This window comes from Contarinia nasturtii, unplaced genomic scaffold, assembly GCF_009176525.2.
Source record: "Contarinia nasturtii isolate CC-2019 unplaced genomic scaffold, AAFC_CNas_1.1 Cnas_scaffold_187, whole genome shotgun sequence".
NCBI classification, from domain to species: Eukaryota; Metazoa; Arthropoda; class Insecta; order Diptera; family Cecidomyiidae; genus Contarinia; species Contarinia nasturtii.
In genome coordinates, this window is record NW_022197544.1 from 3,774,068 (window position 1) to 3,800,765 (window position 26,698).

General features: G+C 34.7%; 7 protein-coding genes across 7 annotated transcripts; 6 read left to right on the forward strand and 1 right to left on the reverse strand.

Annotated features, from left to right (window-relative positions):
* The first annotated feature begins 370 nt into the window (after positions 1–370).
* On the forward strand, positions 371–3,569 carry LOC116336587 (neurogenic differentiation factor 1). Its single transcript, XM_031760519.1, has 3 exons — positions 371–689; positions 1,026–1,312; positions 3,195–3,569. Exons 1-3 carry the CDS (start codon positions 611–613, stop codon positions 3,444–3,446), a joined length of 618 nt encoding a protein of 205 aa, XP_031616379.1. The 5' UTR covers positions 371–610; the 3' UTR covers positions 3,447–3,569.
* A 490-nt stretch (positions 3,570–4,059) lies between these two features.
* Positions 4,060–5,807, forward strand: LOC116352265 (glutamate-rich WD repeat-containing protein 1). Its single transcript, XM_031784731.1, has 3 exons — positions 4,060–4,531; positions 4,591–5,185; positions 5,250–5,807. Exons 1-3 carry the CDS (start codon positions 4,197–4,199, stop codon positions 5,712–5,714), a joined length of 1,395 nt encoding a protein of 464 aa, XP_031640591.1. The 5' UTR covers positions 4,060–4,196; the 3' UTR covers positions 5,715–5,807.
* A 224-nt stretch (positions 5,808–6,031) lies between these two features.
* Positions 6,032–7,635, forward strand: LOC116352391 (L-galactose dehydrogenase-like). The gene is made up of 5 exons (XM_031784947.1): positions 6,032–6,391; positions 6,452–6,902; positions 6,973–7,041; positions 7,110–7,414; positions 7,505–7,635. The coding sequence occupies exons 1-5, from the start codon at positions 6,249–6,251 to the stop codon at positions 7,575–7,577; spliced, it is 1,041 nt and encodes a 346-aa protein (XP_031640807.1). The 5' UTR covers positions 6,032–6,248; the 3' UTR covers positions 7,578–7,635.
* Positions 7,636–7,685: 50 nt separating this feature from the next.
* LOC116336777 (L-galactose dehydrogenase-like) lies at positions 7,686–9,348 on the forward strand. The gene is made up of 6 exons (XM_031760896.1): positions 7,686–7,712; positions 7,884–8,092; positions 8,187–8,637; positions 8,703–8,771; positions 8,847–9,151; positions 9,233–9,348. The coding sequence occupies exons 1-6, from the start codon at positions 7,686–7,688 to the stop codon at positions 9,303–9,305; spliced, it is 1,134 nt and encodes a 377-aa protein (XP_031616756.1). The 3' UTR covers positions 9,306–9,348.
* On the reverse strand, positions 9,344–12,941 carry LOC116352219 (mismatch repair endonuclease PMS2). The gene is made up of 6 exons (XM_031784631.1): positions 12,730–12,941; positions 12,473–12,632; positions 11,415–12,403; positions 9,937–11,194; positions 9,698–9,858; positions 9,344–9,630 (listed from the first exon to the last, which is right to left on the reverse strand). Exons 1-6 carry the CDS (start codon positions 12,823–12,825, stop codon positions 9,520–9,522), a joined length of 2,775 nt encoding a protein of 924 aa, XP_031640491.1. The 5' UTR covers positions 12,826–12,941; the 3' UTR covers positions 9,344–9,519.
* Positions 12,942–13,317: 376 nt separating this feature from the next.
* LOC116352220 (DNA replication factor Cdt1) lies at positions 13,318–16,870 on the forward strand. The gene is made up of 2 exons (XM_031784632.1): positions 13,318–14,419; positions 15,149–16,870. Exons 1-2 carry the CDS (start codon positions 13,644–13,646, stop codon positions 16,542–16,544), a joined length of 2,172 nt encoding a protein of 723 aa, XP_031640492.1. The 5' UTR covers positions 13,318–13,643; the 3' UTR covers positions 16,545–16,870.
* Positions 16,871–18,440: 1,570 nt separating this feature from the next.
* On the forward strand, positions 18,441–26,555 carry LOC116352192 (phosphatidate phosphatase LPIN3). The gene is made up of 8 exons (XM_031784591.1): positions 18,441–20,572; positions 21,863–22,032; positions 22,511–22,630; positions 22,720–23,916; positions 23,996–24,215; positions 24,370–24,855; positions 24,930–25,427; positions 25,516–26,555. The coding sequence occupies exons 1-8, from the start codon at positions 20,402–20,404 to the stop codon at positions 25,855–25,857; spliced, it is 3,204 nt and encodes a 1,067-aa protein (XP_031640451.1). The 5' UTR covers positions 18,441–20,401; the 3' UTR covers positions 25,858–26,555.
* Positions 26,556–26,698: the final 143 nt, after the last annotated feature.

The following is a 26,698-nucleotide window of genomic DNA, read 5'->3' on the forward strand; positions in this document are numbered from 1 at the left end:
TTTTGCAGCATTTGTAAGTACCCGCCCAGTCAAATGTGTATCGGTTGTTTATATTTATCGACGTTTAGTATTCAATCATCATTACTCATCTCTTAATTTTCTTTACTCTCTTTCGCTATTTACGCCCGAGCGTAATTTAAATATGTGATGTACAGTGGATCTAGAGTAGAAATAAAAGGCATATGTGCTATAAGTACCGCCCACTCAAAGCAACCTAAAACACCAAAAGTGTACAATGGCAATTGAAGAAAAATAGTATAGATCTTCTTACATCGAATCTTAGTTTTATGCTCATCCCACCGTTAACTAGTCAAATATTCTTGTTACACTTGCATCAGTTTTCACATTTTTACTCCTCGACACAGTTCTGATCGGAAAAACTACAGATCAAAAACAATTGATCGTTCTTCAGAAGTGCAAGACATTTTTTTTTCGAGAGCATTTCACCAAAGAGGACACAAAGAATGCTATCTTCATAAAATTGATTTAAATTCTTAATTAAATACGTATGAAGTGACTTTCTATCGACGACACATAACGTTTTTTTAAAAACATTTTTGCAAATTTTTCAAAGTCTGAATTTAAATTCTAATTTTTTTCTCAAAATAACATGTCGCGTAAACGTGCAGCTTCACCATCTCACATTGAAGATTTTGATGATGAATATGGCGAAGATAGTTGTTCAAGTGGTAATTGTCTGATTTTATTTATATTGAAAATTGTGATTATAAAGCCATAGAAGTGAGAATTATAATCATTGTTGTTCAACAACAAAAAAAGTTGAGAATTTATACACAAAAATTCAATTGAATTTGTTGAGGCAATACGAACTAGTTTTTGCGAATATTAAAATATATTTTCAGGCAATATAAAAAATGATAAAAAATAAACAAAAAGTTATTACCTTATTACTTGTAAAGAATTATTTTGCTATCGTCAAATTTAAATTTAGAAGATAGATTAATTGCATTTGATTAAAATAAATTGAAATTCATTGTAAATAATTATTGATGATTTGAATTCAGGTTCAAAGAGTCAAACAAATTCGTTGCCTGTCCAGAGGAATGCAGCAAATGCCCGTGAAAGAGCTCGAATGCGTGTGTTATCTAGTGCATTTTGTCGTCTCAAAACAAAATTGCCATGGGTTCCGGTAGATACGAAACTATCGAAATTAGATACCTTAAGACTGGCCACAATTTATATTCAACAATTGCGTACGTGTCTAGCAACGGGCCAAGATTTATATTACACATCAAATGAACTATCACGGTTCGACACAAACACATCAACCGGACAAAATCAAACGAGTTTGGTAAGTTGAAATAGTTTTAAGTTAAATTTCTTTATGAGGGTCTAAGATGGATGAAAATTTATTCCTTTAAGACCCTTTGAAGAGTATAGAGAAAGGGTCTAACTTTAATTTGAGTAATTACTCATTGAAATTTGTCCTTGTGGATCAATTTGACTTAGTGGCCAATCAAAGGACAATTTTGGACAGAATTATGCAATTAACACTATCAGGGAAAACAATGACATAATTGTAGCAATCGCTTAAATGCAATACCAGTTTTTATTATAAAATATGAACTGAATTCAGTCTAATCGATGACTTTTTTACTCATTTACATCTAAAAGCTGACATAACGTTTCTTTGATTCGAAGTATTAGATATGCTTGATTTCCCCGAATACCGGCACATTTCTCGAAAGTACTTTTTCCCGAAAATTTTGGAATATTTCCAAGAAGATTTACCGAATTTATCTTTATCAATCTTACATATATGCAAAAAGATAGAGTTTGACTATATAAAGTCAAAATTCTTTAATAAAACCAAAAACAACTTGTTTTAAAGAGGCTCTATTTGAGGGGTCCTTTACTTTTTTATTAAAAAAAAAAAACAATTTCCTTTCAACAGACAAGTTTTTCATCCAATTTAAAAAAAATGCCCATAAATTATGTGTAAATAATTAAACTTTTAAATTATTGAATTGTCTAACTCTCATCCTACAGAGACGTCGATATTTCTTCTGTTATGGCATTTCACTGAAGCGAGAAATATGAAAAAAAAAAAATTGAGCATTTAAAATCGTTTAAAAAAAGATAGAAAGCAGCCTGTTAAATTGCGTCCAGGTGGATTATGTCTTCGGAGGCGTCAATCTTTCGCTTTATCTCGCAATGTAAATGACCTTCTTTTTCCTTTTTATTTCTAATCGATCGTATTGCTTGGAGGAAACGAAGAAAAAGGACAGTAAGATCTTAAGGAAACAGTCATCAAACGAAAAGAAAAACTGTTGTTAGTGAATGGCTATATATGAACTTTGAAATAAAGTGTCGTCACACATTAGCATCACTCGATGGGTTGACGTAAGACACTTTTCATTTGATGCTACGAAGACGAACAGATTTCTTCCGATATATTGTTTCCCACTCTAAACGATCGTAATAATAATAGACATGGGCTTTACGCCAGTTGGAAACACTCGGTCGATCATTATTTAAAATTGTTTCACATATATCTTTAAGAGGCTGTACGTGTGCGCAATACGCATTTGATGGCCAAGCGTTAAGCAAATTGTTCGAGCGCAATGCTCGACTGTCTGTCATTGTTTACATTATTATTTTGAGTAGAAGAACGTTTTTTTTTCGACTACTGCTGTTCACTGACTTGTAACATCATGCAAAATCAGCGCTTCCTTTCTATGTTCACAAATATGATCCATTCAAATGTAAATGTTTTCTAATTGCTTTGTTTTTATTTATTTAATGAAAAAAAAAAACATACACACATCCATGCCCGATTTGGAGTTATTGTACGTACAAACGCATAGTGCGTCGTAAATGAAACAATAATAAAAAAAAAACATTTTTTAAAAACAATTCGAAAAACATTTGGCCGAACGATAACAAATCCGTAAAGTGAAAAATGATCCGTTTTCTTTTCAAGTAGGCCCTTTGTACAATATAAACAAGTGCAAAATCACAATAACACCGACCTTTTTGGGTCATTGTGAAATGGAAAGCCCGAAAAATCGTTAAATAGCAATAAAACGATATTGCGTGAGCATTTATTTGCTTTACAGTCGTTATGAATGTATTGTTTTTTTAGATATACCGCCAATGTAGTTTATTTAAATTTAAAATTATCCAAAATTTAATTATCATCATTTTTACGATTTTTGTTTTGGTCTATTTAGGTTTGGCCATTCACATTTCAACAGCAACAGCAGCAGCAGCAACAACAAAATGTATTAAAGGTACAGGAATCGATTTCATCAAATCGTCCAAAGGAATGTCCAACAGTTTGGTATGAACGTGATGCAGCCATGTCCAATCATTACAACGTAAATTTTTACTCGTCAATCAGTAATGTGACAAATTCATCATCATACGAACATGATAAATATGATTACCGGCATGACAACTCTTTGCGTACGGAACATGGATAATTTTCAGTTTTGGTGAAATTTTTTTCTCTTTTCCAAATATTTATAAATACCAAAGTAAAAGGCCAAAGCTATTAATACATATTATGTTAACGGAAAACGATAAAAAAAAAACGAGAAAAAAAACGTAAGGCCAAACCCAAATATTTTGTAATCAAAACCAAATATTTTGTAATTTTAAGATAAAATAAAACGAATAAAACAAAGAAACACATGTGTCCCATATTTTTTGTGTGGTTTGTGTGTATTCAAGTCGTGTTTTGAATTCCAGCAAAATTTGTACCAATTGATGCTTCCGAGAAACTGATACTTTGTTGGCAAAAAAAAAAAAATCGATCGGCGTGAGAAAGTAACACTCAATTTCTATTTGAAAGAGGCAAAGAATCAGAGTTTGTTGTTTTTTCCCCAAAAGTATGTCAATCAAATTTTAAAATTGTTTAAACTTTATGCAATGAACGCGTTTTTCTTTTAACTTTTCGTTTCTGTGTTAATATATTCAAAGCAAAAGAAAATCAACGGTTTTTCCTACACTCAAACAGATGTTACGGTTCAAACCGAACAATTCTATACCGAAACACGACAGCCCAATAGTTTGACGTATTTGTTCACGTGTTGTATTTGTTTTATTATGAAGAACATAACCTCAAAAAAAACTCACATTGATTTAACGACATCATACTTAAAATTCAGTGTATGTAACCAGAGTAAAATTGGACATATTTTAAGCAGAACAACGAAAAGGTCAATCAAGAAATGGATAACGAAGGATTAGAAATGGATGTAACCGATGAAGTTATGGAGGAGGATATGGAAAATAGTGATGATTCCAGTGGCGATGAAGATGGTGATGATAACAAAGTGAGTGCAGATGAAAAGGCAGAAGTGTATTTGCCTGGGAAACCGCTCGATGCAGACGAAGAATTGGTGTGCGATGAATCGGCCTATGTGATGTTGCATCAAGCCCGAACTGGTGCTCCATGCCTGAGTTTTGATATAATTCAGGATCAATTGGGCGATAATCGTGATACATATCCGTTATCTTGTTACATTGTGGCCGGTACACAAGCAGCCAAAGCACATGTCAACAAGTAAGTAAAACGTACATCAAATTAATCTCGAATACTTATTGTTTTTTGGTATTACATAGTGTTATCGTGATGAAAATGTCAAATTTACATCGAAATTCCGAGCAAAATGAATCCGATTCCGAATCAGAAATTGATGATGACGAAGATGAACATGCAGCGTCCAAACAAAAACAACCGCAAATGGATTGTGCACTGATTAAACATTCGGGTTGTATAAACCGAATACGAGCAACAAATGTGGCAAATAATGTATTGGCCGCAACATGGAGCGAATTAGGACGTGTAAATATTTGGAATTTATCCGATCAATTGTTAGCGGTCAACGATAAGGAATTGCTTAGTTCGTATCAAAAAGATGGAAAAGCAAATAAAGTCAATTGCTTGTATACGTTCAGTGGACATCAACAAGAAGGTTTTGCATTAGATTGGAGTTTAACGGTTCAAGGTTTATTGGCCACCGGTGATTGTCGACGAGACATTCATATTTGGCAACCACATGAATCAGGCACATGGAATGTTGACCAAAGACCATTGATTGGTCACACGGATTCGGTGGAAGATTTACAATGGAGCCCCAACGAGCAAAGCGTTTTGGCTTCATGCTCGGTTGATAAAAGCATTCGCATTTGGGACATTCGAGCCGCACCAACCAAAGTAAGTTATGACAAAAAATAACAATTTCAATGTTACAGATCGAAATTCGTTGTCTTTCTTTCAGGCCTGCATGTTAACATGCGACAATGCCCATAGTAACGATATTAATGTTATCAGTTGGAATAGAAATGAACCATTCATTGCTAGTGGTGGTGATGATGGTGTACTTCATATTTGGGATTTGAGACAATTCCAATCGAAAACCCCCATAGCAACATTCAAACATCACACAAAACCAATAACAACAGTTGAATGGCATCCAAGCGATTCAACGGTTTTGGCCACTGGCGGTGCTGATGATCAAGTTGCACTGTGGGATTTGGCATTAGAAAAAGATTCAGAGGCAACAGCTGGCGGTAGCAATGGAACAACTGAAGAAGATGATCTGAACGAATTACCACCACAACTGTTATTCATTCACCAAGGACAAACCGATATCAAAGAATTACATTGGCATCCACAAATGCCGGGAGTCATTCTATCGACGGCACACAGTGGATTTAATGTTTTTAAAACCATTAGTGTTTAAGAAGTTTTTACTTTTATCTTGTCATCCAAATCGGTGAGAAACTGTGGGACGAATAAATAAATTTAATTATTTTACAATATAAATCGATACAAATGATTTGTGTTATTATTTATGTATAATTGTACATTTTTTTCTTCAAAAGTTTCATTTTCTTGAAATTTGTAAAACGAAAAAGAAAAACAATTTCATAATGAGTGTGTTTTTCTTTTAAAAATACCGATGAAAAAGGTAAAAATAATAATGACAGAGTGAGCCACTGTCTAGCTTATCTTGACATTTATTTTTTTATTTTAAAATTTATGTTTGTTTTGAACCAATCAGCAGACAATTTATTTGTATACATCTCAATGGTATAACGAAATACAAACACGTCTCGTTAAGATTATATTCAAGTGTGTTTAAGCAGTGCAACGTACGCAAGCTGAGATAAACGAGCATATAAGTTCCAGTTTTAATAAGTCGATTTCAATACGTGTGATCGTTTGTTTCAATTATTGCTGGTGTTATTATTCTATTTCAATCAAACGGTCAAAAATGTCTGGGTTACCACCTACTTTTGTTAAAGGTTTTCATGATGAAGCCTCTGTTCGAAAAATGACCTACAACCGACTGGGTAAAACTGGATTATTGTTGTCACAATTGTCGATTGGAGGCGGCACACTAGCTCCATTTTACGAGTAATTCATTATCTACATATTGCTTTCAATCAATGAAATGTATTCAGTTCCATTTTTCAGAAATGATGATGAAGACGAGGCGATCCGTGCCATTCAATATGCAATTAAATCTGGTGTAAATTACATTGATACGGCACCGTATTATGGACAAGGACGTTCCGAAAAAATTATTGGCAAAGCTCTGAAAGGAATTCCCCGCCAAGCATATTATATTGCCACTAAAGTTGGACGCTATAACATGGGCAACACAATTGATGAAATGTTCGATTTTTCAGCGAAAAAAACCAAAGAATCGATTGATATCAGTTTGAACTATTTAGGTTTAGAATCAGTGGATATACTTCAAATTCATGACATTGAATTTGCTGATAGCTTAGATATTGTGGTGAATGAAACATTGCCGGTTGTTGAAGAAGCCAAAAAACAAGGCAAAGCTCGTTTTATCGGTGTGACTGGATATCCACTAGAACCTCTCAAACAAATAATATTAAAAGCACCCGGACGATTTGATGTAAGATAACTTAAAGAAAACCAGTTTTTTAACACAGAAAAATGTAATCAATGATTATTATCAATTTCAGACCGTTTTGGCCTATTCGCGCTACACAATGCTTGATGAGTCATTGGTCGACTATCTTCCATTCTTTTTGGTAAAATGTTTTGATTTGGACAAATGTTTCAATTTATCTAAAACGTGCTTCACATTTTTCCGGTTTAGGAACAAGATTTGGGGGTGATTTGTGCTGCAAATCATGCATTAGGCCTATTAACAAATCATGGTGCATTTGATTGGCATGTTGCTGGCGATGATTTGAAAAAACAAGGCCGTTTGTGTGGTGAATATTGTAAGGAGCAAGATGTAGAATTGGGAAAGTTGGCTATTTGGTATTCGGCGCAGTTAAAAGGGCCGGCTACATTCTTGGTTGGCATGGCCACAACTGATATTGTTAATATCAATTTGGACTCATTTCAAAATGGTTTAAATGAAAAAGAGTCGCTCATTTTGACCTATTGTTTGAAAAAGTACGACAAAACATTTCTTTATAACAATTATCTGTACCTTTTGTTATATTTTTTTATATCCATTTTTTTTGTTTTTATATTTGTTTACAGTTTCTGTGCAAAAAAATCACATTGGGAAGGTATTGAAATAGCAAAATTACGAGCCGCAGCAGCAAAAAAGTAATATCAAATAATACTTTTGTATCAAATTAGAATCAATAAAAAAAAATTGTTTAATATAATTGATTGTAATCTGACTTATTAGTTGTCATAATAAATGATAACAAAAATAATGGTCTCTAATTTCTCCCGATTGAGTGTTTGTTTTTCATTGTTGCCTTTTGACTCAACTATTCACTCTCTGTGCTATCACTTTGACTTTGTTCATCGGCAACCACTTTTGCAGGCAATATATGTGTATATATCTCAAGGTTATAAAGGAACACCTCGTTTAGATTAAATTAAAGTGTATTTAAGCGGTGCAATGTAGTTGATTTCAATACGTGCGATCGCTTGTTTCAATTATTGCTGGTGTTATTATTCTATTTCAATCAAACGGTCTGGATTACCACCTACTTTTGTTAAAGGTTTTCATGATGAAGCCTCTGTTCGAAAAATGACCTACAACCGACTGGGGAAAACTGGTTTATTGTTGTCACAATTGTCAATTGGAGGGGCAGCACTTGCTCCATTTTACGAGTAAATAATCGTCAAACTATTTTTTTAAACATGAAATTTGTTCGAATCAAGTGTTGCATTGAAAAACGTTTTGATTTTTTATATTATTATATAGACATAAGGACGAAGATGAAGCGATCCGCGCCATTCAATATGCAATTAAATCTGGTGTAAATTACATTGATACAGCACCGTATTATGGGCAAGGACGTTCCGAAAAAATTATTGGCAAAGCACTTAAAGGAGTTCCGCGCCAAGCATATTATATTGCTACTAAAGTTGGCCGCTATAACATGGGCAACACAATTGATGAAATATTCGATTTTTCAGCGAAAAAAACCAAAGAATCGATTGATATCAGTTTGAACTATTTAGGTTTAGAATCAGTGGATGTACTTCAAATTCATGACATCGACTTTGCTGATAGTTTGGATGTCGTTATAAATGAAACATTGCCGGTCATCGAAGAAGCCAAGAAGCAAGGCAAAACTCGTTTTCTCGGTGTCACATCCTATTCTCTGCACCTTCTTAAGGAAATTATTCTAAAAGCACCCGGACGATTTGATGTAAAAAAATATATAGCATATGAGAAAATACGGAATGAAATGTAATCAATGATTGTTAATTTCAGACCGTTTTATCCTATTCGCGCTACACCATGCTTGATAATGCGCTGCTCAACTATCTTCCATTCTTTTTGGTATTTATTTTTTTTATTTTAATTTGGTTATTTTTTCGGAATAATTAAAAGTCAGCCATATTTTTTCCGGTTTAGGAAAAAGATTTGGGGGTGATTTGCGCTGCATGTCATGCGTTGGGTCTTTTAACAAATCATGGGCCATTTGCTTGGCATTTTGCCTATGATGATTTGAAAAAGGTGGGTCGATTGTGTGGTGAATACTGTAAGTCACAGGGCGTTGAATTGGGAAAATTGGCTATTTGGTATTCGGCACAATTGAAAGGACCGGCTACATTCTTGGTTGGCATGTCGACAACAGAAATTATCAACATCAATTTAGATTCAATGCAAAATGGTTTAACAGCAAAAGAGAAGGAGATTTTGGATTATTGTTTGAAAAAGTACGACAAAACCAAACAAATTTTCACATTATTATCATGTGTGTCTTTATTGTTAATTTTTATTTTTGTATTTGTTGGCAGTTTCTGCGTGAAAAAATTAAATTGGGAAGGCAACGAAATTTCAGGATATCGAGCAGCTGCAGCAAAAAAATAATACCAAATAACATTGTTTGATTTGGTAAATAATTGAATCAGTGTTTGTACAATATATTTTTGGCAAATAAAAAATTTGCTTTTATTTAAAAATAAAATCAATATTAAGAACTTTGTTCAATATAATTGTTTTTAATCTTGACTTAATTAAATGTTAGCAAAAAAAACGGTCACTCAGTTTACTAGATTGAGTGTTTGTTTTTCATTGGTGCCTTTTAATTCGGCGAATCGTCCACTGTGCTATCATTTTGACTTTGTTCATCGGCAATTTTCAGCATTTCCAAGTTCAGCAAGTGACGAATGGTGGGGCGACCGTGTGGACAATTCTATTGGAATAAATAGACATTTTTAAGCGTTAAGAATAAAAATGTATTATAAGTAAACAATTCTCACCCATGGCTGTTCAATCGTCCCCATGTGATCAACTAAACGCCTCATATCAGTTTGGGAAAGTGACGTGCCAATCATAACAGACGATCGACACGCACGTGATGCAAACATTGCTCTAATCCTAGATGGTCGACATGTATCCAAATAGGCTGAATCGCTCGTACCTAGGGATGATCAGAAGAAAAGAATGGACATTAATCAAGAAGTAATGGAACCGAATATAAGAATGCCTTGGCTCGTACCTTCATGTAACATAAAAATTAATTCATCAATGTCTTCTTTTCCAAATTCCCAATTACGGCTGAATGGTTTGCCGATCAATTTAACACGTTTCGTCACCGGTCGATCCGCATCAATATCAAAACGGAAACCATTCGCTTCGAATACTTTCACATTATCGATCACAATAAGTTCATTGACCGCTGTCAATTCTAAATCTTGTGGCACAACCAATGGTTGATATTGTAGCACCGTTGTTTTTTGCAACGTTTCAAAATTGTATTTTTCATCAGTTGCATGTTGATCGACTATGAATAAATCTTCATCCAGTTTTACAATAATAAAACCCAAATTGAATTGTCCGATAATTTCCATACGAATAAAATCACTTTTTGAAATTTCCGTGCTCAATTCCTGTTCGGCCGATTGATTTTGTTTTGGATCGATTTTCGTTTTAAATTTCATTCGGCTCAATTTATTTGCCGTATTTGCCTTTTCGGTTAATCGAATTTCATGTTCCATGAGCTCTTTTATTTCAGCGATTGATGTTGATATTTTTGTAATGCTTTTCGACTGTGATTCGGCCACTTCATGATCGATATCATCAAAAATTATATCTTCGTCCTCCTCTTCGCTATTCTCTTCCTTTTGTTCATCTCTAATTTCGATTTTGTTTTGCATCTGCGAAAAACCACTCGTTGACGCTTCGTCCACATTATGGCGGCCAAATTCAAATCTCTTCATAGCTAGTTGAATATCAATGTTTGGTGTGATTTTTTCAGTTCTGAGCATTCGTTCGGGTGTATCAATCGCTTTTACTTTACAATCAATGCGATAGTCTTGGTTTGGCCATTGAATATTTGGTGATTCGTTTGAATCAAATGAAGCGCTTCTTTCGATTGAATCCATTTTCATCAATTCCTTTGATTGACTCGAAACGCTCTCATTGCCACTATTGACATCATTTTCTTTCGTAGACTCAGCAGGCCGAGCAGTTGAGTTCTCATCCGTGTCTGAATCCGACTCCGATTTGTAGCTCATAAACTTAGCTTCACCTTCAATAATATCTTGTGACAAATATTCGTGGATTTTTTTCATTTTGAAATTTCGTGACTGAATTTCGTCCAACGGTTCATTTTTGCGTTTCGACGTTTTTTGCGAACACGGTGCATCCGTTCTTCCTGTCGAACGCCATTGTGATAACATACTCGCAAATTTACTGGCATTTCCTTTCTCTGTATACGGAGCTTCTTCGTCAAAGTCATCGTCAGTGGTAGTTATCTGCAGGAATTTGGTTTTTATTTCGTTTTTATTTTCTGGAAATTTTGTTATTGGCTTTTAAGTTATAAAATGCATGCACAAAGCTACTACTAACGTAAATTCACATTTTAAAAATAAATTTTTTGAATACAAAACAAAATCCAAAACCGCAATCAAAACTATAAAAAAAACCAAAGACATTAAACTAACTAAACCACATGCGATCACCATGTTCACTTACTGATATGTCATTTTTCGCTTCAACATAATCATCTTCGATATTAATTTGTTGTTTGCTAGCGAAAAGACTAGGTAATGTTTGATTTTCCACTTTGAATGTGGATGGAATGTGTCCGAATGTGCTCAAAAGGCCCTTCTTTAATGCCAACCGTAAGATGATTTCATTGTTAACCATGACTTGTCGCTTATCTGGTGTAACATTAACATCAACATCTTTGCGCTCCACAATTATATTTAGCACAACAAATGGACATTGATGTTGATTAAATCGATGATAAACATCGTTAACCAATTTGGAAATTGTTTTCGGATCGCATGGTCTACCATTGATGAAGAAAAATTGTCGATCTTTGGCACTTCGGCCACATCCGTGACTGCAACTGGAAACGTATCCATCGAATTGAAATCGATTCAATCGCAAATTATCAAGTTCGTCATCGGTCACATTTATCGAGGTGTCAAGACTTTTTAGCATCTCTTGTGTGAGCACCTCATTTGGTTCGATCGGTGGTCGAATCTGTAGTAAATTTGTATTTTGTTTTGATCCAAAAATTGCGACAATATTTTCACGCAATGAATGTGAACCATTTGTTGATATAATCGTTGCTTTTCCACCTTTGGCCGTATGATTTGTCAGAATTATTCGTTTTCCATACGAAATTAGACCGTATCCCTGTAGAATTTGACACATTTTCGCAAATTCTTTGTTAATATTTCGTTGAAATTCACGTTTTCGCACCGGCAATGATGCAAATAAATTGCTTAATGTGACTGTGGTGCCGGTTTGTCTTGCACATGGTGTTCGCTTTACAATTTCACCACGGTTGTTCAACTCTAATTTTGTGGCTACATTGACCGAATGATGTTTGGTGACAATTTTCATTTCCGATAATGCACACAGTGAACTTAATGCTTCGCCACGAAAACCAAACGTCGCCACCGTTTCCAAATCAGTGAATTCACGCAATTTTGATGTATGATATTTTGCCGCTGAAAGAAGAAGAAAATGAAGAAGACAATTAAAACCAATTGGAAACATTTTGTGTATAAGTGAATTACTCAGCCCATCAAAGTTGCTCTCTTCGACACCACTGCCATTGTCTGACACCTCAATTGATTCATATCCATACTCTCGCACTTTTACCTCTACTGTTGTTGCACCAGCATCCAAAGCATTTTCAACTAATTCTTTCACAGCAATTGCCAAGCTTAGCACTACCTAAAGTCGAAGCAAAACACAAACAAACACTCATTAGACGCATTTCTTATGGTTGACAGAAGAACACAATTTCGGTGAAAATTTCATTTTTTCATACCTGACCCGAACAGATTTTATGAACTGCATCTTTATTTATGGCCTTAATCGATTTGGCAACTTCGGTTGTTGGTGCTGGCTCGTCTTGGGAACTCATTTTTTATCGATTTGTTTTTCTTCGTTTGTTTTGTTACATTTCGATTTGACTGATGTCTATTCAAAATTGTGAGTACGAAATTACGCGGTAAAATAAGACACTTGGTTCGAAATTCAACTTCGAAATGACAATACTGTAGAGTCTAATCGTTCATCTGGATTTTTTGTTGGAAAAAACAAAATTAAAAATTTAAGAAAAAAAAACTATAAAAATGTTCAAAAAATAAAATATTCGTTTATAATTTGTATTATTTAAATTCCGTACCTCATAAAATTCTGTATAAGTCAATGTAAATTCGTTTGCGGCAAAATCAATTCCAACCCTGCGACAAATAGTTCGTTTGCGGTGCGGCGATTTCGAAAAACGAAGTAAACAATCGCACATATTCACTGTCAGCTGATTGTCATGCAGCGCCATACAAACGGTTGCTATGTATATGCATTGGAATTCGCCCGATTTATGTGTGGTTTTTAATTTTGGAGGGAAAACTTACAGTTGCCATTCGTGAAAAGTAAAATGAAGGCATAAGACGCTACTTCATCTCGTCACCATTGTATCACGTTTCACATTTTTAACGAAATAGAAAAAACCCACATACTTTTCACAACCAGAAAATAGTTTTTGTCATTTTTCTTTTAATTTGTGACAGTGAAATTATATATTTTCAGTTAATTTCATTTTATAAATTGAAAATTATCGGAAAATTGCAGAGTAGAAACGAAATACCAAAAATTCCATAGACCCATAAACCGTTCTCAGTGTTAAACATATTCGTAATTAAGGAACCATTTAAAGGGATAGAAAAAAAAAAAACAACAATGGCATCACCATCGATTGCATCGTATTTTAATGTTCGAAAACGAGCGGCCGCCGATGATATTGTGAATGCACGAAATAAAGTGAGCCGTTTGGAAGCGACAACTGAATCATCCGGTCGTGCTCAAGCATTGGTTCAACGTGCAATTTTAGCCAAAAATAAATTGGTTGATGCTGATACATTTGGTGTAAATGCAAGCCCATCGCCAATTATTAACAATGCAAAAGTGATTGAGTCGGCACCAGCCAAAGCAACACCGCTTGAACGGCGTACAACTCGGCGTACAGTGAAGCGTACAACAACGACCTCAGATACGGCCGGCAAGGAATCATTGAAACAGCAAAAAATCGTAAAATTCACATTGGGCGGTTCATTGTCGCCACGTAAAAAGGCATCAAGCTCACCAGCCAAAGCATTTAAATCGATCGTTCGGAATGGAAGTAACGATGCGCTTACAACAACGCCAACAAAACAATCGAAATCGGATGAATCGAAACCATCCACGTCCGATGGATCGAACAAAGCAAACATTGTCAACAAGAATTTGACCAGTGTACGAAAAGAATTATCTTTTGATGAGATAAAAGCAAAAATCGGACGCAGTTCACGTCTTGATGATCTAAAAGCAATATTGAACAAACGACAACAGCTTGAAGAACAATATCAAGCTTGTATTAATAAACGCAATGCCAAGCAAATGGCAAACAGCTCACCAGCCAAACTCGATGGCCAGAGTCTCAAGGAATTTGACACAATTGAACTAGAAGTTTTATCAAGGTATGTGATACAATATTCCATTATTTTTTCTTTCATATTTACGAATTATTAGTTTTTGTTTAAATGCCAAAACATTTTTTTGTTGTTGCTTTTTTTCATTCGTTTGGATCCAATATCAATCCAAAACATAATAATCAAATGGTATTGTTGTTGTTGCATGCAAATGAGGAAATCAATGCAAAATATAACAATAAAAAAAATGATTTAAAATCACACATTTTTGTTTAAACAATTGAATAAAATATATAATATATTGAATAAGTCAACAAATTTTCGGCGTGGCGTACACGCATTTTATTAGGCATTAAAAAGACATAGTGAAAAAAAAATTGACCTGAATTCAATTTGCGTTCACGAATTTACATGACAAAGTGCATTTTTTTAAATTGGGTCTTAGACGTATTGCATAAATTGTTGTATTTTTACTTCTTTCTCTTTCTCTCTCCCTCGCTCTTGCTTGCTTGATTTCGTTATATTTGCATTTTTGTTGTTCAGTTGATTGATGTTTTTTGTTTTTGCATGCCATACATATGTAGCAAAATATTTTATTGAGAGCACATATGTTATTATTTGGGTGCATAAAAAACGTCGAGACCTACGTTATGGCATTTATACAGATTAAGAAAGAATTTTCTTTTTTAATTTTTTTTTTGTTTAAATTTCAAATTTTATTCTTTAGCAATCATTTTATTGTTTTTTTTTCTTCTTCTTATTTTTCCTTCTTCTTAGTCCACAAAAGGGTCTTCGAACACCAACCAAAACACCAATAAAGACAACGTTGAAAGAGCCAGGCAGCGCTGAGAAAAATCCAACGGCTCATGATGATTTGATGTCACCAAAGAAGGCTGCAACGCCTCGTCGTCTCTTCAGTCCAACCAAATCGAATGCTGTGCCAGCGTATCAACGTTTCGCAAACTTAGCAAGCGACGCAGTCAGCACATCACTTCAATTGCCATACAAATATCGTAGCCTACTGGAAACATTCCGTTGTGTCGATTCAATTTGTGCCATGTTCTATAATCGCAAAGAAACGATTACATTCAAAAAGCTCAAACCAGCCGTACAACGAATGATGCGTAAAAATTTAACCGAAAATCATTTGGCACAAATCAAATACTTGGATCCCGATGCGTACATATTTGAGCAACGAAAAATGTTAAATCCGGGTTCGCATACCAAATACGATTACTATCAATTGGTAATAACACCGAATGTTCAACCACTACCGGTCAGTGCCAGCGATGAAATCGGCGTGAAAAAACTTGACGATGATAATATTGTTCGTAAAGCCGATGCCAAAACAATGAATCCACAAATAATGATTGCACGTTATCATCGTTTCCAACAGACTCTATTGGATCGAGTTAAGCATGAACATGATCTATTCTTACGTTCATTACAACCACCGATGATGATTGCAAAGGATAAAGTACGACGCTGGCATGCGGAATTTAATTTAGAAGGTTGCCCCGAAATATTGCCGGGTGAAATACCACAACCGCCAAACATTGAAAAATTCTCATCGGCCAAAGATATTCTATCGACAGCACGAAATCTATTCAATTGTGCAACACCATCGGAACGAATGATGGAACGTTATGTGGAAGCACAAAATGCAATTAAAACACCAACGATGTCACCTGCAATTGAAAGTTCAAGCACACCAACGTCGACACAATCATCGAATTCAATACCGGCGGCCACCGATGATCCGGTTGCCAAAGTACTCAAGGGTGTTCCAAAGTCATTGCTGGAGAAAATCCGTGCAAAACAAGCGGCCAAACAACTTGACGCAATGACACGACGACCATCACAAGATGCTGAAGCCAATAAATATGCTCGTCTACCTGAACTTGCGCGATACATTCGAAATATTTTTGTGACAGAAAACAAAGGCGTCTTGGAATTGGATAAAGTCATGTCAAAGCTTGAGAACAGTTTTCGTGAAAAGATAACACGTGAAAATTTGCGTGAATTACTTGAACTGATGTCAAAAGAAGCACCGCGCAATTGGCTTACATTCCATTTCATTCGTAAAACTGATTTCATTAAAATCAATCGTCACGAGAATTTAGCCGAAGTCATCAAGGAATTGGAACGCAAAGCGGCCGAAAAAGCCGAATAAATCACGACTGAGTATTATATACGACATCGACTGAATGAAACCAAAAAAAAAATACCAGTAGAGAAAAATAATGTAGAGAATTTGAAATTTGTTTCCTTTTTTTAGCTTAGAATTAGTTAGGATCAACTGTTGGAAGTTTTTCCGTTATAGTTTGAATATCAATTATTAGATACCATGGAATGTTCCATTTGCAGAAATAATTATGAGTGCATTATAGTTTTTTTCTTAAATTTCTTCTTCAAGAATGCTATTTAAATATTGTTGACATGCCATTCTGGGATCGTGTCATTTTAACACGACGAAAATAAAACACGATTTGATCTTAATTTTCAAATTTTAATTCTTTTTGTGTGATTTTTTTATGATTTTTTTTTTTTTTGTTTAAATTGTTTTGCTTTCCGTTTTAGAAATGAGACGCAAACATTTTCGGCATGCAATTTTTTTTGCAAACGTAAGAATTTGCGTCGCCACGATAAGAGGTTGTTTTCTTTAAATATATAAAAGTTGGTAAACAATCGTGTTGAAATCGAAATGAATTGCTCTGTTTTTGTGTTCGTATTTAAATAGAAACATGCCATGTGTAAAAGAATGCCTTTTAAATGTAAACAACTCCTTGATTCATCAAGAGCAACACGTTTCATACGACAGATATATTTTTTTGTATATCTGTTGGTTGTTGTAATTTCAAACTATAATGCTATCTGTTTCTTTCTCAAGCCACTTTGTTTTCGTTGTGTCGATCGAATGCATTCAAGTATCTAAGCAAAAACCAAAATAAATGTTGACTAATTTCGTTGTTCTATTGTTATTCCTTTCTCTTTGATAAAAAAAAATAAAAACATTATTTTTCTCTCATTTGTGTTCGTGTTTTGTTTTATATTTGATTTATCGGGAAAAAGCGTCATATGTGAGTCGAAATTTCGTAACTGATAAACGCCTTGTTAAACAACAAATCATCGTTTGTACATTTATCAGGTTGGTTTTCATATATTACTTCCCGATGTGAATGAACTGTGAACAGTTTTTTAATCAAATGCGAAAGAGCCACAGATGGATTTGTGACACACAAACAATGAAAACAAAAACTACAACAACAGCCAACATCATCGAACAACAAATGAGAAACAGATAAACAAAAACAAAATGCGTGGTACGCACATATCGTTCGATGGTGGTACGCTCATATGAGGCGAGTATATCACATGATATATCTATAATACGGTGTCGCGGATATGTATACAATTTACAGTGAAAATCCAGTTTTGATATTTCACATCGCAAATCTCGTCTATTTGCTATAATTTTTTTTTGTTTGTATCGCAGAAGAGCTGTACAATTTGAATCAAAAACCATATCAACATTTTTTGAACAGAAAATACTTTTTGGAGCATTGACAGTTGATTTCTATGCGAAATTGTAGAACCATACACCAAGCACATCGTACTAATACACGTAGAACGCAGCGCAATACTCAGCAGTTGTGTGTATTTGAATGTATGCGTATTGTTCAATACTGTCATTTTACGTTTGTTTCTGCAATACAGTACGTTTCTCTTTCTCTTTCACACGCACACATGATTTCTCAATTTCAGTAAAAACCGAAGAAAAAAGGTAAAATTAAAATGAAATAGTTTTATATATGCAACATACAACATTGCAAACTATTAACCAATTTTGGAATTAAGATGATCTTATATGTATGCGTGTATGTACGCTGTATGAATGAGTAAGAGAGTGGTTTCATGTACACAATAAAATAAAAGTGTTCATTTCGTTTTGTTTGTGTGCTCAACTACATACGCAGCGCGGCTCTTTGTTTATTCGAACTCGTACGATATCGTCCGATTGATGACAGTTCTGTAGTTGCTTTTAAGTGCGTTCCGAATCGATTCAACAAAAACAGCGACGACAAACAGATAGAAAACAACAAGACAGCCAGAACGACTGGGTGCTTGCGATTCACATCGAATTATCATTATTAGTACTGTGTTACATCTATATAATTTTTGTTTAATAACGAAACACAAGGTGCTGTGCATCCAGAACACATGCATAAGCAACCGTGTACACGAATGTTGAAGCCAACACAATCAGCCAACATAGGTACATAAAGTCAATACACATAGTGCATAAAAAGTGAATAGTTGATCGTTCAAATCAAATAACCCGAATTGATAAAACGAATAATTCTATTACGACTCTCAAATTTTCGAATTTTAACTAGACATTCATCAAAATTCGGAATAACGCGAAATTAAAACAGCAAACGACGACGACAACAACAACACAACAGCAACCGAAAAGAGATAGAGAAAAAAAACGAAAAAGAAGAGAGTATTGTCTGACGACAGAGCGGCTCTCATTGTGTATTTTGTTAGAATTTAAGTGAAATTCACTGTGTTTTTTGTTGTTGCTTGTACGTTCAACAAATATCTCGCTCTTTTCCCCCATTAATTCAATGTTGTGCACTCATTGCTGCCAGTTCAAGTTTTGCGTGAATAATGTGTATATGTAAAAATAATAAATAACAACAAGAAAAATATAGTTTCGAAGCATAAAATAAACGTGAACAAACGCGTATGTTTGTGGTAAGAGCGTGAAAACACACACAAAAAAAAGAGTACAACAAAAGCAACAACAAAGATCTAGGAAAAAAAGACAAAAATCTATTTCTATTCAAAACTTGTTTATTTGATTTGGTCCCTGGTTATTTTTTTTCTCTCTGTGTTCATTCTGATTAATTATAAAGCTGTGTTGTATGTGTGCAAAAAGCATTTTCTTTGCTTCACAAAACAGATACAAAAATCAAAACAAAAAAATTATTGTTTCGTTTGCTGCTGAATAGTGTGTATCATGATACGTTTCCAATTTCAAAAAATAATGAGAATTTAAATGAGCAATTCGAAACGAGCAAATGTGTGTTTGAAAAAAGTGTGAATCAACAAAACAGCAGAGAAAAACATTAGCAGAAGAATACGAAGAAAGGCATAAACGTGACGGCGAGAAATTTTGTTATTTTTTTCTGCGTATAACGAAGGAACGGTGTAAAGTACAATTGGGAATTTCATTAGTGACGCGAAAAAAAGGAGAAACAACAATAAAGAGAATATCCTTTTGAGTATAGTGTGTCATACATCAATCACCAAACTCTCTGAGCCGTGTCGTTTCAAATGTGAATCAGATAGTGAACGTTGTTTGTTGCTGCTCACAATTACGCCACCTTCGACGTTCGGATTTCAATTTTCAACCGTCAGCGATTACAACCATCAGATAGAAACAGAAGAAGGAAAAAAAAAAGCACAAACACACACACAATCTCGAAACGTCGCGGGGCAACATTATTGGCAACGAATAATTAATAAATAATTTTTTATATTTATCTCGTCTGTCATATTCATGCTCATTGCGCTGTGCTCTCATTCGATTGATTGCTGATTTTTTAAGTTTTTTTTTTTTGGTTGGCTTCGAACCTTTTTCAATTTTTACCACATTTATGTGCCTTTTATTTCGCTAAGAAAATTGCGTGGATTGTTCAATACGCGTAATACATACAAGAATTATTATCCAATTGGTGTTTGGTGGTGTTGTTGACGCTGCTGTGCCTGTTTCCCCTTTGTAGCGTTGTATGTTGCTCAACTTTGACAAACATTCGACACAACAGAAAAAGCCGTGCAACCGAGAGCTGCAACCACCAAAGAAGGCTTATACGATATAGATTTTCAGTGAAAAAAAAAGGCTCAATCATCAACGCGTCCGACCACGACACACACAAACACAAGAAGAAGAAGAATAAGATAAAGAAAAACCGTGGATCACAATAAAACCAGGGCTCATTAGCCAAATAAAAATCACACGAAATGAATAGTCTGCTGAAAGCATTCAAAGAATTTTACAATGAAATTAATGGTGCTACATTAACGGGTGCAATCGATGTGATTGTGGTAGAAAAATCTGATGGCAGTTTTGTGTGTTCACCATTTCATGTGCGATTCGGTAAATTGGGCGTTCTTCGAAGTCGCGAAAAAATCGTAAGTACAATCCAATTTATAGTTCGTTATCAGAAGCAAACAAATTGAAAATCGAGAAAAAAAATGAAATAAAAGTCGTTGAAGTGGTGTATTTTTTTTCTCTCTCTCTCTTGAGATTTGTACATGATTGTATAGAAAGTTTGTAAGTGTTTTTTTCATTTGGATTTCCTGATTTAGCATTTTCTATCTTGAGAACATTATACGTACGTCTATTCTAACCTTATTCATTTTATGACCTTGAACTTGCCTATCCAATGCAACTTCAACAATTTCAGATTACGCATTGAATTTAATGCATTATACTCGGATGTGCAAATATGTGTGTGTGTGCTTTGTATGTTCCAAATAAAGTCGATGAGGACAAATTTAGCCCAAAACCATTATATTCATGTTTTAAAATAGAAGAATTACAATGACACATAGAGAGACGATACAATGTAATACCATTTAGCCGTCACACACCGATGTCGGCGTCGTGGAAAATTTCCACGAAGCAAAAATACTCCCTTTTCAATTGCTCCGCATTCAAAACTCAGTTTGGACTCAAACGTGCGAGAAGAAAAATGAAATACAAAAATATGTCTATATACATATTCTGATTCGAAGCCATTACTCAAACGGACGATAAATGACAGCTGAAAGTATATGTCCAAGCATACACATTCATGTCAGTTCATGCGAGCAGAGCGGCTACATATGATTTCCTTTTTCGTACATTTATTTCTTTTTTGTGTGTCATAGTTGCGCTTTTTTTCATTTTTTTTTGGCGTTCATTGCGAATGGCAAGAAAACGAAGAGAAATAAAAACCCTTCCCTAACAACGTTTATTTTTGTTTTTGAACAACGACCCGAGACGGTTAGCAGCCGCAACGCAACAGAAAGAAAACGTATGCCGAAAATGATTATATACGTGCGTATACATATACATATGTTGGTGACATCTGTGTGTTCATTTTTGCTGAACGCTCAAAGGTCAATGTATCACTTATTCATAGCACTGAATCCATGCACAAATCGAATGAATCACTTGAATTACACACTTTTTGTTTCACACATCTCCAAAATATCATTGCTAAGGTGAAAAAGTGCATTAAGTTCGGCGATAACAAACACAAAATGTAGCACAAGAAAGAGAAGAAAAAAACGACCAGACTTTGTTTTTTATTTCGATTTTCCTCACTTCCTTATATGTATTTATTTGTCAAAGCCATTGAAATGAGAGTAAAAAAAACGGTATTTTATATTGATTTCCTTTTTGGCATGTGTATTTAATTATTACATGGAAAACAGGTTGATATCGAGGTAAATGGCGAACCGGTTAACATTCACATGAAACTTGGCGAAAGCGGTGAGGCGTTTTTCGTTCAAGAATGTCCTGAAAATGATCTAGATGAACTGCCAGAAAATTTAGCCACATCACCCCTACCATCCGAAGAATATGCAAATAAATACAGTGAAAGGTATGGTTCGATCGGATTTTTTTTTGCATATTTTGTCATCATATTTGTTTACAAGAAAGTGTATATTTGAGCCCAGGACGGAAGTCATATTTGATGTTTTTTTATTGCCAATGAAAATTGCAACAACAAAAAAAAACTTTGCCGAATAAATCATTACTGTGATTATTTACGACCTGTGCAACTACTTGCCAGTAAAAACACCAATTTAAATAATTCACAAAATGAATTGCATAATTTATAGCCGTCATATATTGCTGCAATTGTTGTTGTATTTGTCGTCATCGTCTCTGACTACGACTATTTTTTTTTCTTCCTCGGCTCAATTTCTGTATTTCAAGTATGTCTTCTTTATTGATTTATTTATTCAATCTAATGTTGTTGTTGTTGTTTTTTTCTTCTAAAATTTGTTTACCTTGATCATGAATTTGCTATTGGTCAACTGTAATGCGTCCATGTTTGTGTTCACATCTATGTGCAGCAATGAAACGGACGAGAATAACACGATTGGTGTGAAAATTCGGCGAAATTCAACCGTTTTGCCGCCAAGTGAAAAGGGAAAAGTCTATGAAAATCAACAATCAGACTATACATCAAGACGGTATGTAATTTTTTGACATTTTTTCTAGATTGTGGATTTTGAAAATATTTTTTTTTTTTTTCAAAATTCTATGTCGATGCGTACAACAGATACAGTGAAAAAGTATTAAATCGTCGTAATGCAAGTGAAACAAAAGTGGAATATACGACAGAACAAATTCGTCAAGATATCGCCGAAAAAGGGGCTTTAATTAAAATTGAAATGAGCGTTTGCAATGAAACAGAGAATTCACTCAATACAGAATCGGAGGCAACAACAATTGCCGAAGAGCCACTGACGTTCGATGCGGACAAAGTTCAAGACAATAAAAAATGTGTACAAAACCATAACAATTCAGCTGAGATCTCGGCAATAGCAGACCAAAAATCAAATACCAAAGATATGGAACCACGTACAGTGTCTGACGAACAAACTGTATCCGGTTTAAAAGAGCCAACCGAATCCAAATCGAAAAAGAAGCGACGAAAGAAGTCAATGATGAAGAAAAAATCATCATTGACAACGGCATCCATATCGTCGCCCAGTTTGATTACAAATAGTAATGCATCGCGTAAAAATTCGTCAAGCAGTAGCGCTGGCTCAGCATCAATAGTACCATCGGATCAAATGGACTTTGACACCGATCCAAATCAACCATCATCAAATGCAACATCCATGTCGATTGAAGATTTAGCAAAATCCGAAACGGCCGTCACCGCAAATGATAGCCTAAATGAATCCGGTGGCAATATTCCAGATCAAACAATGGATACACCAAGAATGTGTGATTTTCATTTTTTCAGTGATACAGAGGTGGCCGCAAGTCCATACGGTTCACGGCCATCAACACCAATTCAAAGTGATAGTGAATTTGAAATATCACAACGTGAAAAGAATTCAGATCCAATGACCAGTTCGACAGCATCATGGAAATGGGGTGAATTTCCAATAACACCAAATAAAAATGATGCAGACAGTGTTGGCAATAAAGATGCCAAACAAGCCGAACGCAATTCAACATTAACTACCATGCTTAGTTTTATGAAAGAAACAATGCGAATGCGAAAGAGTACATCGGATGGCGGTGTTTATTTGTCCGATTTAATGAATACTGAAGGTTTAGATCCCGATGTGATTGAAAAATATTTTCCACCAACGAAAAATAATGCTGATTTGAATTTAAACGATGGTGACGATCATGAAAGTGGCAATGGAACATCATTGCCACACAGCCCAAGCTCCGTTGAAAATGGCATCTCGAAAAGTATTGCATTTGATTTTGATCAAGATGGAAAATTGTATGAAAAGTAAGTTGATTTCGAATCGATTCAATTTAAATTTCAAAAAAAAAAAAAAAAAATAACCAAAAATTATATTTATTCGCAGGAATGTGATTGCACTATCATTATGCGGTGGAATTGAAAATAATGGGCCAACCGATGAAGAATTTGAACAGAATCTCATCGATTATGCCGATGTTTGTCAAAATCCATCAATCTTTATGTCACCATTGTTAGTAGTTCGTTTATGTGACAAATATTACAGTTGGGCGGCAGCCTCTTCAATTGTCATGACCGCTATCGCTTATCGCAAACCATTGACGCATGTAAGTACACATGCCGTTAGTAATAAATCATCAAATATATTTGATTTCCGTGTTGTTGTTATTGCGGTTGTACATAATTCATAATTTACTTTATCAAAATGGCTTTTATATAATCAAACAAAAAAAATTGTTTCTTTATCCTATCTGTATGTAGGATGCGATTGAGCAATTGATGAACGCAAACAAATTAAACGATTCTCGAGAAAATTCGGTTACACCAAAAACCGATTTGGATGATTCGCAGCCAAAAGATGCGGCCAATCGTCGTAATGCAGGCGGTTATTCGTGGTGGAAATGGCGCCGTTCAAATGATAATGCCGATAAAAAATCACCACCAAAAGAAATAATGCAAGATAGCAAAGAATCACGACAAAGTGTTGAACGCAGTCACGATGAATTGAAAGAAATTATCAATGATTTGGACAGCATGACAATTGATGAATCAAATGAATCGGAGTTGAAAGCCCTTGATGGTCATATCGAGTCACAAGAGTTGTCAACACAAAATTTAGCCATCGACCCAATTGATGTTGGTGTCAGAAACGACGATTCAATCAGTTCGGAATTGGCCGACGTCAGTAAATCGAGTTTTCCGGGCGAAAAATATCGTAAAACTTTACGTTTGACTTCAGAACAAATTGTAAGCGACACTTTTTGATAAATGATAAAAACCGAAATGAGAACACACATTTATGTTTACTATTTAATTGACAGGAAAGCCTTAACTTAAAACCTGGAATGAATGAAGTGGAGTTTAGCGTGACAACAGCATACCAAGGTACATCACGTTGTAAATGTTACGTATTTCGATGGAAATGGACGGACAAAGTGGTGATTTCGGATATTGATGGAACCATCACCAAATCAGATGTGCTCGGCCATATTTTACCAATGGTGGGGAAAGACTGGGCACAATTGGGTGTGGCCGAACTTTTTACAAAAATCGAAAGAAACGGCTATAAATTACTGTATTTATCAGCACGAGCAATTGGTCAATCTCGTGCAACGCGTGACTATTTGCGTTCGATACAACAAGGAAATGTTAAATTGCCCGACGGCCCATTATTACTGAATCCAACATCATTAATATCGGCTTTTCATCGTGAAGTTATCGAACGTAAACCTGAACAATTTAAAATTGCCTGTTTGAGCGATATCAAAGCATTATTCCCTGAAAATCCATTCTATGCTGGTTATGGCAATCGCATTAATGTAAGTATGAGTTTTGTTTTTAGTTTTTTTTTTGTCGACATCATGACATAATTCTAATCGAAATTCGTTTCTCTCCTTTTTTGTACAGGACGTATGGGCATATTGTGCTGTTGGCATTCCGGTCATTCGTATATTTACAATAAATCCAAAGGGTGAATTAAAGCATGAATTGAATAAAACATTCCAATCGACATATCATAGTATGGCTTATATTGTCGATCAACTGTTTCCACCTGTAAACGATCGTGAAGAATCGGTCGAATTTTCAAGTTTTAATTTTTGGCGTGAACCAGTGCCCGACATAAATTGTGAGGATATTTTGGAACAGCCATCCAGTTCAACATCGAAAACAGAAGTGCCACGTGTACAACGCACACCAGCCACTCCAGTTGCCGAAATTGATTTACCAACCATTCTCGAAAAGGCATAAATAACTCTCCGTTAATATACTCTAATCACAGACCTGCGCATGTACGCAGCGAAAAATCAAACACACACACATGCTGCATACGCGAGCAAGGCTATCACAAACATTTTAAATGAAACAAAAACAAAACCAAAATGATTATGCGACATACGGTGCAAAAACTGCATCAAACACATATGGCTCAGCGCTAAAATCAAACAAACAAATGCATAGTGAGATTTCAAAATATTTTAGGCCAGTTCATTAATATTTTCGTTTTTTTTTTTGAGGGAGAATGGCAGCCAAATAAAAGAAAACGTTACAAAAATTAAATGAACGTTTCGTTCAAGTGTTGATTGATGGCATACCAACTGACACAAGTATATAAATCAATGTCGCTCGCTTATTTCAACAATGAAATGTCTTTTCAAGGTCATGATCGGTGTCATATGTATTTTCTATGTTAAGACAGAATGAATTTTTTTTTTTTTGAAAAATTACTGTGCTGTTAGTTAGTATTCTTTTTGTTCTCTATGTATAATTCTTCGGTTGCTCAATGAACCTGGTGGCTTTCTGTGAAAAAGAAAATTTAAGAAAATAGCAACCTATTTGTAAATGGCATACATTCGAATTATTGACTGTACTAAAAGCTTGAATATGGCATAATACCAATTAAATCATCTTTCGTTGAAGAAAAAAAAGAACAACAAAAAAAAATTTAAGAGAAAAAAAAACATAACAAAATCAGAAAATATATTTATACAAAATATGATATGAAATTTTTTTGTGATTTTTCAAATGAATATGTTAAACAAATTTCTTTAATAATTTACTACCCATTTTACTTTATCAGTCCCAAATATAT

Coding starts and splice junctions, on each gene's coding strand:
- LOC116336587 (XM_031760519.1), top strand. CDS start 611: ATGTCGCGTAAACGTGCAGCTTCACCATCTCACATTGAAGATTTTGAT. Junction 690..1,025: donor CGAAGATAGTTGTTCAAGTG/GTAATTGTCTGA, acceptor ATTTGAATTCAG/GTTCAAAGAGTCAAACAAAT. Junction 1,313..3,194: donor GACAAAATCAAACGAGTTTG/GTAAGTTGAAAT, acceptor TGGTCTATTTAG/GTTTGGCCATTCACATTTCA.
- LOC116352265 (XM_031784731.1), top strand. CDS start 4,197: ATGGATAACGAAGGATTAGAAATGGATGTAACCGATGAAGTTATGGAG. Junction 4,532..4,590: donor GCCAAAGCACATGTCAACAA/GTAAGTAAAACG, acceptor GGTATTACATAG/TGTTATCGTGATGAAAATGT. Junction 5,186..5,249: donor TTCGAGCCGCACCAACCAAA/GTAAGTTATGAC, acceptor TCTTTCTTTCAG/GCCTGCATGTTAACATGCGA.
- LOC116352391 (XM_031784947.1), top strand. CDS start 6,249: ATGTCTGGGTTACCACCTACTTTTGTTAAAGGTTTTCATGATGAAGCC. Junction 6,392..6,451: donor ACACTAGCTCCATTTTACGA/GTAATTCATTAT, acceptor TCCATTTTTCAG/AAATGATGATGAAGACGAGG. Junction 6,903..6,972: donor AAGCACCCGGACGATTTGAT/GTAAGATAACTT, acceptor TATCAATTTCAG/ACCGTTTTGGCCTATTCGCG.
- LOC116336777 (XM_031760896.1), top strand. CDS start 7,686: ATGGTCTCTAATTTCTCCCGATTGAGT. Junction 7,713..7,883: donor CTAATTTCTCCCGATTGAGT/GTTTGTTTTTCA, acceptor GGTGCAATGTAG/TTGATTTCAATACGTGCGAT. Junction 8,093..8,186: donor GCACTTGCTCCATTTTACGA/GTAAATAATCGT, acceptor ATTATTATATAG/ACATAAGGACGAAGATGAAG.
- LOC116352219 (XM_031784631.1), bottom strand. CDS start 12,825: ATGAGTTCCCAAGACGAGCCAGCACCAACAACCGAAGTTGCCAAATCG. Junction 12,633..12,729: donor ATAAAATCTGTTCGGGTCAG/GTATGAAAAAAT, acceptor CTTCGACTTTAG/GTAGTGCTAAGCTTGGCAAT. Junction 9,631..9,697: donor GGACGATTGAACAGCCATGG/GTGAGAATTGTT, acceptor TTATTCCAATAG/AATTGTCCACACGGTCGCCC.
- LOC116352220 (XM_031784632.1), top strand. CDS start 13,644: ATGGCATCACCATCGATTGCATCGTATTTTAATGTTCGAAAACGAGCG. Junction 14,420..15,148: donor GAACTAGAAGTTTTATCAAG/GTATGTGATACA, acceptor CCTTCTTCTTAG/TCCACAAAAGGGTCTTCGAA.
- LOC116352192 (XM_031784591.1), top strand. CDS start 20,402: ATGAATAGTCTGCTGAAAGCATTCAAAGAATTTTACAATGAAATTAAT. Junction 20,573..21,862: donor TTCGAAGTCGCGAAAAAATC/GTAAGTACAATC, acceptor CATGGAAAACAG/GTTGATATCGAGGTAAATGG. Junction 23,917..23,995: donor GATGGAAAATTGTATGAAAA/GTAAGTTGATTT, acceptor ATTTATTCGCAG/GAATGTGATTGCACTATCAT.